Source organism: Seriola dumerili, unplaced genomic scaffold, assembly GCF_002260705.1.
Source record: "Seriola dumerili isolate Sdu_G_001 unplaced genomic scaffold, Sdu_1.0 BDQW01000258.1, whole genome shotgun sequence".
NCBI classification, from domain to species: Eukaryota; Metazoa; Chordata; class Actinopteri; order Carangiformes; family Carangidae; genus Seriola; species Seriola dumerili.
In genome coordinates this window covers 27,658-38,730 of record NW_019174513.1, presented here as the reverse complement: position 1 = coordinate 38,730, position 11,073 = coordinate 27,658, and the positions used below count along the sequence as shown (strand labels likewise).

Sequence of the window (11,073 nt, the reverse complement as noted above, 5' to 3'; positions counted from 1 at the left end):
GACAGAGCGCAGTGTGAGATGAGAAGAAGGATTTACTTTTAACTCCGGCCATGTTGAAGCTACGTTTGTTCAGAGTGAGAAATGCCCTGGTGCGAGAGTGTATGGCTGAATTCTTGGGAACTTTCATCTTGCTGGTAAGTGGCCTCAGAGCTGTACAACATCTACACACACTTCCATCACTTTTCTAGTCCTGGCCTTACATTAAACACATTTCCTTCATGACAACCAATAATAATTCCTTGCATTTTCTTTTTTTTCTTATACATTTTTTACATCCTTATTTTATCATAAGTTTTTACTTAGTTTGGGGTGCAGAGGACAACAAATAACATATGTTGTGTATTATTTTCTTTCTTCTAAATCTCTGTGAAACTCACCTAACATTACAGCACCATATGAAAACTTCAACTGTCACTTTATTAGCAAAGTCACACCAATGAAATGTAGTTCATATAATTTTTCCATAAATCTAACAAAATGCAAAGATTGTGTATAAAGACATAGTGATGTAGAGTGGTGAGGATATTTGTCTATTTAGCCAGTTAACATTATTTTGAAACATTAATGAACTAACAACAACAAAATGTTGGCATCACAAGATATGGAAAATGAGGTGTGTAAATTGTTATTGACCCATGTCAGTTGACATGATTATCATAAAGGCCTTCCGCATGTCATCATTTCACTGGCACTACTTTCATCAACAACAGTTTCCAAAATCCCTGATGGCCTTGGCATGTCCATGAATTATCATGGCACCATAACTTGGTTTAATGTGCCTGTAATAAAGATGTAGGACTAATGTGACCAATGTTGATCGGTGAGTTATAACCCATAAAGTTTGATTAGTAAAAGTCTTACAGGTGTGTTCTTTGTGAGCTATAACTTATAACTGTGTGTGTGTGTGTGTGTGTGTGTGTGTGTGTGTGTGTGTGTGTGTGTGTTCTTGTAATATCCTCTCATCTGTGGGGACATATTGTTTCTTATAAGGCTATTTAGATAATAAATAACCAGGTTTATTACAAAGTCTAAGTTCATGAAGGTATGAAATTAATTACATTTTAACAACCAGAAATTTTTTTTGTGACAACTGTTCCACTAGTTTGACCTATAAATAATTAATCAATGGCACAGAAAGAAACTATGGTATTACAGAATCTGCACGTGTGTTTTTGCCTGTATCTGTTTGAAGTGACCTTTGACATCTGTGAAGTTTGTATTCTCCTGACTTATCATGCCACTTTCCACTTTCTCTTCTTTCACTCTGTCCCCTTTATCTTAGCTCTTTGGCTGCTCTGCTGCAGCTCAGGTGAAAACCAGCAGAGAGACTAAAGGCCAGTTTCTGTCAGTCAACATGGCCTTTTCTGTGGGTGTCATGTCAGCCATGTACCTCACCAAGGGCATCACAGGTAAAAACAGTTCAAATGGACACTAACATTTCCCATGATCTGATCTTTTAACTTGATATAATATCACACTCTCAGCATGCCATCCCAGAAAGTTGAACATACAGTAAAAGACATCAGCTATATTTTGATTTCTGAATTATGACTTTTCCATTCCTGTAGACATTCACTGATCTGAGCGCTGTAGATTTATCACATTAATAACTGGCACTCTGAGCAAAGAAGCCTTGTTCATCTTTTCAAGGTTTTCACTCTGACTGATTTGTACCTAATGTCTTCAAATAATCTCAGATTTCATGACCTTCCAAGCTTCCTCACTGTAATTCATTTTCAACATCCACCTCCCTCTGTCCCTCTCTTTCCCTTTCTCTGCAGGTGCTCATCTCAACCCAGCTGTGTCTCTAAGTTTCTGTGTGTTGGGGCAGGTACCCTGGGGAAGGCTGGTGCCCTACTGCCTCTCCCAGCTGCTGGGGGCTTATGTGGCATCAGGGCTTGTCTACCTGATTTACTATGGTTTGTCTATCTGGTATCTCAAATGCTTATATCATCAATGTATATACATACTTGTGTGCATAAAATATGATTTAATGTTTGCCACATTTCATTACCTCTGTTTCTTTCTCAGATGCTATAATGGAGTTTAGTGGCGGAGTGCTGACTGTGTATGGCCCAAATGAGACAGCGTCTATATTTGCCACTTATCCCTCAGAGTACATGAGTTTGGGTGGAAGTTTTCTTGACCAGGTCAGTTGGGAGTTTTGGTGTAAACTTTAAAGCTTACTTCAGCTGTTCCATTCATTGTTGCCGTATTTATTCATATATTTCATACCTACTACCTTAGGTGGTGGGCACTGCCATGCTGATGCTGTGCATCTTGTGTTTGGGTGAAAAGAGGAACACCCCCGCTCCCTCAGAGCTGATTCCCCCTATAGTGGCAGTGATTGTCCTGGGGATCTCCATGTCAATGTCAGCTAACTGTGGTGCGGCAATAAATCCTGCTCGGGACTTGGGGCCACGCCTCTTTACACTGACTGCAGGCTGGGGACCTGAGGTCTTCACGTAAGTATCTAGTATGCTTCTTGTGTAACATTTTGAGGCCTGCTCAATGAAGCCTCACATTCAAACAATTTAGTGACATTTAAAAGGGACATGGTTTGCCATTGTTACAGGTTGTTGACCTTGTGTTTGTCAGAAAATCTCGTATGTCAGAGGTTATCAGATCACGTTGGAGCTGTTTTATGCAGGATCAAAGGAAGATGAAGCGTCAGCTTGTTACAAAACATCAGATTATGACCTGTTGTTGGTTCCATAACGTAACTTGTTGCTCTGTACGATCTTGCAATCATATGACTTTGCTGTGGTTCCACAGCTGTTAAAACACTTGATGTTTACTTAATATGCAAAGCTGCGTTTATTGATTCTTGCCAACTAGGGGGCAGAAAAACATTAAAATTAAGTTTATTGACACACCACTATCACCTTGTAAAGCTTTTATGACTGACATGATAATAAGAGTAATGTTACAATAACAGTAATGTTATCATCCACTTGAAGTTGTGTTTCTGGTCACCTGATAAATATCCACTAAGCTCAATATTTACTAGAACTTTTAGCTCTGTTTTGGGCTGAGCCAGCTGAGGCATATGTTCAGCTTTCTTTGGCAGCTAGTCCTGTTTTTGCAGTAGAAGGAGCAGTGAGACTGAAGCATGCAGTAGGTGTACAGGTTGCAAAATTAAAACAAAATTGCTAAAAGAGGCAAAAAAGTTTGGTGTTAATATTGCAAAGATTGTGCAATCACTTTTTACGTACACATTTGATTCAATGTTAACCCTAAAAAACACTTTTTTTATGAAACTTCAGATGAGAACCAGACATGTCTAAATGGCTTCAGCTATATTCCTGCTATATGCATGGATTCCTCTCTGTTGTTAATTTGTGTGTCTGCTCTCCAGGTGTTACAACTACTGGTTCTGGGTACCTCTGGTGGCTCCACCTATTGGTGGTGTTTTAGGTACTTTCATGTATTTGATCTTCATCCACTGGCACCTGCCTGACCCAGACCCCCCTGAGAACCTCTCCACCCCCTCCACCATCAGTGACAAAATCAAGCAGCCAGCCACCACATGGGAAAATGGAGTGGAGCTAAAAGCTGCACATTTGTAAATGTTACTGTATTAAAAAAGTCCCACATGACAAAGCTGGTTTTCAGCAGTCGTGACCAATATAGACAGTCAAAGGCAATAATCTGGTTGTAAATTATCCTTGAGAAAGCAGAAGCAAATACCTAAGCTTAGCCACTGTTAAAACGCATGCATATATTGTGATCCTCTGTCAGGGAAATAGCAGGGTTATGTTTTTTGTTTGATCTAGCTACAGAGCTTCTTTAACACAGCCAGAAGAGGCAGAGGTAGCTGGACGAGATACTGTTTGTGAGATAATACTGTTTACACTGATGTCTGTATTCTTTAGACTACTGATTTATTCCTGGTAAATTATATTACTGGGTTGTATTTACATTTTATGAAATGCCTAAATGGACATTGAGCATTGAACTTATAATTTAATAAAGTTAAAAAACAAAAGTGTCACTCTTAATTTTATTAATTTTCAACAGTTAATATTAGTATGTTGATTTTTGCACAAAAGTTTAGTAGCAGTATTTTATTCAATCATAACACATAACACGGCACATATAAACAATATAGACAGAGACATAGACAACGGTCTATGTAGTGACTGCACAGGCTCAGGCCGTAGCAAAATGCTTATATATCCCTGCCTACATTCTCTAACTTTATCTATCTTTTAACCCCTTAACCCCAAGCCCGTACACGGGATCGAATAACCACCTTTCTTTCCGAGAATCGCCAGAAATAAACTATTTGTCATAGACAGAAGCTGTAAAGATTGAAAGAATCGTCGGATTGTCAACTTCCCCATGGTCCGTGAACTAATTGTGCGTGACATACGTTTCACTCTGAAAACGTGGCCGAATTTAAGCTTCGAATTGAAATCTTTCATCGATATCACTCTAGTCCACAGGCCTTATTTAAAAAATTCCCAAAAATTAATGAACATTAAAAAAAATTAAAATAAAAAAAACAATTTGCTCTCATTTAAGAAAACCGATAAATCTACGCTTCTCTGCGCAGCCATGAAGACGTCGATATCAGCTGACCTACACGTAGCAACGTCAAACTAAAGCACGGAAGTTGCATGGGTTTGTTTACAAAGAGCAGAGCGTGGATGAATTGGGATCAAAAGACACACGAAACATAAAAAGTTTGAGTTGTAAACACATTTATCATGACACAAAAAGGATATAAACTGAAGAAAGCTGTTAGTAAGTTACTGGAAGATAGTTTGAGCTGCGAGGACGAAGAAAACGACCAGATTTCGAGCGACTCAGACGAGGTTTCCGAACTGTCTTGATCCGTGTAAGGACATGTGAGTAGGGCTACATCATCCTATTTAAGGCCTGTTTCATCGTTTTAGCATGATATATCTATCTATCTATCTAAAATATGTGTATGCGTTATATTTATGAATATTATAATAGCTACTGACAGGTTTTCAAGAGAGTCAGAGGGGGATTTGAGGAAGGGAAAGACCCATTTGAGGAGTAGGTCTATATTTCATCATATTATCATGTATCTCTAAAATATGTGGATAGGTTACATTTATACATATTATAATAGCATGTATGCTATTATAATACTAATATCACAATATATTGAATTATAATAGACTATTGATATTAAAATATTTACAATGCGATGTCTCCTGTAGCAACAGATTCTGCAACTAATATATTACATTTTGTAATATATTACATTGAATAGACTGTACACTGTACATATATATCTGAACAGTGATTGTCCCTTCATCCGTGTTTTAGATTGCTTTGGTCTCGAGTTCATCTGGAATACACTCGAGAAGCTTGTGAAATAGGGTGATCACAAAGTAATGATGTGTTTGAACCTTTGAGGCATGTTCACAAAGGTCAAGACTCTATTAAATTATGATTCTGTGACATTGACATTGTCACAAACTGTATGCAACATCAATTCACATGCAATCACTGGACAAGAGAGCAAAAAAGGACAAGACAACAATCTCAATGTTCTTTGGAAGCCTATTTCTTTCTCAAAATATTGTTTTCTAGATTTTCTTCTTTTTCTATACATCAGCCCTGCTCCATTGTATATTCCTCGCAGTAGACAGAGGTGCATTGTCAGGAAATCACAATATGGCAGTGTCAATGCTAATGTGCCTGTATGGCCACAAAGTAAGCTCTTTGCTTTATTTTCTGTATTAACATGATAAGAAATGATACACATTGACCTCAGTTTATACATGTATTGCTGTATATTGCATTTGAAAAAAAAGGACAAAGAGGACTGAGCAATGTGAGCTTTTCTGAATCAGGGCCTTAAACGTACTGGATAAGTAGCCAGTAAAAGGATGAAATCTTACTTTACAACTTTAATCTATAACAATTAATGAATTTGCAAACACTCAGACATAGGCTAGTATTTTAACATATGTTTACACTGTAATCGTTGAATACACAGATGCAATGTATGGCATAATGCAGATGTTGCGACCTTGACCAGTGAACAGATGTTGGATGAGATAATGCTGACCGAACAGTAGAGGGCGGTATGACACCAAAGGAAAAAAAAAAGTAAAGCACATGGCAAAGTGTATTTTCAGGCTGTTAAAGCAGCAAGTGTAGATTTACAAACAAAAACGAAGTGATAAGAACAGAAACATGCCATTCGCAGCTTCAATAAAGAATTTTTTTTTTTTTTTTTTTTTTTTATAAAGACAATGGGCATCAAATCCTGACAACACGCCACCGGTGCTGAGGGAAACGTCAGATCCTCAGCGACTTCAGGGTCTTGAGTGGAGGATGCCCATTGTCAAGTGGAGGTGGAGAAGGTGAAGGAGGTGTAGCCCCTCCCCCCCTCCTCTCCCTCTCCTCTTCTCCTCCCTGACCGAAGCCAAGCCCTCCCCTCACCTCAGCACGGTGTCTCCAGCGCGCCTCACCCTCCCACCTCGGTGGCCTTAGAAAATCACGGGCCAGTGTCGCCTCCGATTCAAGCCCGAAACTTCATCATGACCTCGGCGACAGGAGCAACGAGGATGTCTCCACCAGAAACCTGTTTATAACGCCAACTTGAAAAGGTAGGTTGTGTTTCCTGAGCTGTTGTAGTTGGTGGTGATAGCCACTCTCATCATGTATGGCCAGCCGGTTTGTTATGCGGTCTTACTGTATCAGCTGGAAATATTGATGTGTGTCTCGGTTTTCATTGTGAAGTCTTCAGCTCCTATTACTGCACCAGACAATGTCATTTGCATTGAAGCTGCTTTGTGCATACAGTAGATACAGTTCTTAAACCACCCAAAACAGTAGTAAAGAAGTTATTGTAGCCTGACATTAATCGTATGTTCCCAAACTCAGAGTGAAAGTTTGTTCTGTCACTGTGCGGTGGCCCCGGACATTAGTACATCAACTGCATTTACTCTAATGGATGTGTAATGGAGCAATGGTCTTCATTCAATTTCTTCTTAAATACACAATCTTAACTTTGTTAGAGTCATCTTAGACTTGTTTATCTTTGTTGTTCTGCGCTTCCTTATGGCAGTAATTGACCTATAGTCTTATTTTAATAGCATCTCATGCAGATATCAGAAAAGTAACAGCCACCCTGAACCACCTCAATTATTATTTAAAGACAGATAATATGTTGAGTGCATTTAGCTGACACCAAGAACAATTAATAAAGCAAAGACCGCCTTATGGCCATTACCACACACATCAGCCTATCTATAAATATAATTTCTCCTCAAGAAATAAAGGGCTAAAATCTTCCCTCAGACGAGGCCAATGACATGATGGCTCAGCTTTGTAAGAATTATTGTCTTTTGTTGTTACAGCTTGTTGATCCCTGCTTCCTTATGAAATGAATGAATGAATGAATGAATGAATTATCATACCATAATCTTGTTATTCATTTTAACAGCAGATATCACAAATTGATTACATTAGTATTTATTTATTTATATTATGGTAGTATATAAGGGGAGATTAAAAAGTCTGTAATTGAATTAGTCCTCAAGAACTACACAGCACGACTCGACTTCAGAGCAGGCCAAGTGCGTAACGGTTTAACTTTGTTAGAGTTATTCTTGTCTTCTGTTGTTTCAGTTTGTGCTTCTGTCTGAAGAGAAACTACAGTGATCTGCACTAATGTAGTTAATTTTAACTGGATGTAGTTTGTTTTTAACTGGATTTTAACTGGATGCAGATATTATAGAAAAATATTCATCTGTTCAAGAGGTGTTTCAGAGTTATTCTACATTATCCGAAGAGACTACAAATACTGTAAAATAAACTGAAGTCAGCGACAGAAGGACTGATAGTAGTCTTGCAGTTCAAAGCCACACATTTGATTAAGGATTGTTGCTGTTCCAAATCCTCTAAAACTTCAGCCAGACTCCAGTGAGTCCAGTGAGAGAGATAAAAGGAATTCTGCCCAGGGGCTAGGAAAGGTGCTCAGATATTCAGTGTGTCCCTGGTGTTTCTCACTCCCCGGGCTGCCAGCTTTATTTCATGAGGGCACTGCGGGTCTATAGGGTTATACAAGATGCCAGCCACAGATGGAGAGCAAGAGCGAGAGAGAGAGGGAGGGATGTGGTAACTGAAAGACAGGAGAGGAGAGAGGTGAGAGAACATTGCAAACAGCTCTCATTCTCTCTCCCCAGGCTTGATTAGATTGATAAATAGGGAGGATATAGTGTAGAAAGTGAGTAGAAGGCATGCTATAAAAGAGAAGAGTGTATGACAGCGAAAGAGATGATGCTGGAAACTGTAGCTGAAAGCCGATCGGATGAACTCACATGGAGAGAGGCAGAGCAGCTCTTTCTCAGGAGTATTGATTGGTCACTCACTGCCTGGAGGAATGGTCTGCCATACTGTTTGTACCTTCCAGTGTGCACTACAAAACACGAGACAAAGACGTATAACGCCTCGCCCCTGCAGCCTCATCTGTCATCTGTCTGCCTCCTCCTGACCGTTACTTAACTCAGATAAACCACAGTGAGAGAGAGCTGTGAGGTGTGTAATATTAACAGGTCAGCATAAATGGAGAGAAGAGAAGAGAAGAGAAGAGAAGAGAAGATAAGATAAGATGCAGGGAAAATATGTGTATGTGTCTCTGTCTCATCCACTGTAGGAGGAGACTGATAGTAGATCTGGCCTGAGCCACCAGTCCCCAGACACAGTGTGCCACAGAGACAGATGCAGCTCTCTGCTGAATGTCATTTCCTCATTATGGGTCTAACACACTAGATGTGGTCTTGTGTGTGTGTGTGTGTGTGTGTGTGTGTGTATGTGTATGTGTGTGTATGTGTGTGTATGTGTGTGTATGTGTGTGTATGTGTGTGTCCAGTTATGTAGTGGTTGTAACATCTGACTGATTTTAACTTAATCACAGTGTGAAGAATACATGTTTTTCACACCCTGAAGCTAAAAAATAAAAAAGACATGACATTAAATAGAGTGCTTCACCTGAATACAGGCATGATCACTGTTTGTTTTAAAACAAAATGAGCCATTTCTCTCTCACATTTTGTATCAGAGAAAAGAATTGTTGTCTAGTATGGTTCTCACTTCACCTCCTCTTCTTCTGCTAGCACTCCAGCCCCTCAGTTCTCCACTGTGTCCTCCCCAGTCACTGACTCCTCACTGCCTCTCTTCATGACTGTGCCTTCTTCTCCCCTGTCTCGTTCACCTCCTCTTCTTTCCCTCTGCAGACAGTCCCATGGGCCATAGCAGAAGGAAGCCGGCAGAGTGGAGATGTTCAGAAAGAGGCCTCCTCCAGGTTCGTACCTGACATTAAACACTCTCATTACCCTTTCAACTAGTTTCCTTCGAGTTAGTGTTCCTGGTGGCTTGGTGAGGGTGAAACAAGAAAGCTCACAAGGACCTTCAGAGTCTCACCCTTTACCTGATAAAACAAGTAACTTTAGTGACTGGACTGTAGTCAGATAGCACCTAACCATGTTATCATACAGGTATAAGTGCACACTGGATGTATGTAGGATAGATTCTGATCTCGTTGTCCAGATTAGGTCCTAAGGTGTTCAGAGATGCATTAAGAGCACACTCAAGACAAGCGTGAATGTGTTTAATGCACATACAGTAACAACATGTTGGTAGAAACTTTCATCATATTGCAATGGGGCCTTCTTCTCTGCTGTATTCTACTGTAACCACCTTTTGCTCAGGTTTGAAACATATTGGCAGCATAACCCGAAACACCAGCTTCCAAATGCCTCGCACTCATGTTCCATTCAAAATGTAAACACTGGGTAAATAAGTTTGTCTTTATGTTACTGTGGAAACTTTACATGAAAACATCACATCAGATCTCAGTGAGACAGACAGACATATGCTAATGCCAGTTATACATTTTTTCTGACTTGTATCTCCATGCAGTCTGGATACAAAATGCATATAATTGCTAATTTGCAGAGGGATCCATCCAAGCGACCCCATAAATTGCATTTTGACTCAAATAATGTTAAGTTAAAGAAGCTCTCTTTCACGCTGTGCTGTCATCATCACTTGCATGTTTAGGACTTGCAAAAATGACTGAGTGTGTTGGGCTGATAGACACTATGTAGGAACAGTGTGTAATGGCACAATTTTGTTGGTCGTTGTTTTTTGCCCCTGAGGATGGAATTTTGTAGAAACTCTTATTGATGATAATACATGTCATCCATCTTTCCCATGCCGCAGATCTGTTCTGTCTCTGAGTTTCTTTATAGCCCAGTCAGATTCTTTAACCCAACTGGACGCCAGTGGTGGAAGAAGTATTCAGATCCTTTACTTTAGTAAAATTACCAATACAGCAATGTAAAAATACTCCATTTTATGTAAAATTCTAACATGAAAGTTCCACTTAGGTATAAGTATCAGCAGTAAAATGTAGTTATTATTATAAATGTAAGTATTAAAGTAAAAGTAGGCCTACTGTCTGGCTGATGTATTATTATATATGACATCATTAGATGATTAACACTGAAACGTCAATGTGTCAGCTACTGTTGTATCTGCTGGAGGTAGGGCTGGATTAAAATATCTATAGTTTTATATACAGGGACACCAGATAAATCTGAGGGGAGGGAGATGATTAATCAGAGAGGAAAAGAAAAAACAACATTCTGATACACAAATGTTTTCAGTTTCTGGACTTTTTCTCTACTCTTTGACCTTTGGTGAGATTTTGGATCATATGAACATTTATTGAAATGAAACCATGTGAGACGATATGTGACCCCAACTACACACTACTTTTCGTAATACGGAAGCCAAAAAGCTTGGCAACCACTGGTTTAATCTTTAACAATGTGTTGTATTTTACGGTGAATGCTTGTTATATTATCCATTGTGTAAAATCTTCATCTTGAAAGTAGGTCTAATGAATGTTGTCAAATAAATGTAGTGGAGTAGAAAGTACAATATTTCCCTCTGAAATGTTGAGGAGGGGCTTTTGCGTTCGTGTTGTGGCTTTTGCATTCGTGTTGTGGCTTTTGTATTTGTGTTGTGGCTTTTGCATTGTGTTGACCCTTCTTAGCCACCATAGTAAATGTACTC

General features: G+C 39.3%; 1 protein-coding gene across 1 annotated transcript; it reads left to right on the top strand.

Annotated features, from left to right (window-relative positions):
- Window positions 1-50: 50 nt before the first annotated feature.
- Window positions 51-3,569, top strand: LOC111230006 (aquaporin-10-like). Its single transcript, XM_022756537.1, has 6 exons — window positions 51-134; window positions 1,283-1,409; window positions 1,782-1,919; window positions 2,032-2,150; window positions 2,248-2,465; window positions 3,359-3,569. Exons 1-6 carry the CDS (start codon window positions 51-53, stop codon window positions 3,567-3,569), a joined length of 897 nt encoding a protein of 298 aa, XP_022612258.1.
- The last annotated feature ends 7,504 nt before the right edge of the window (window positions 3,570-11,073 follow it).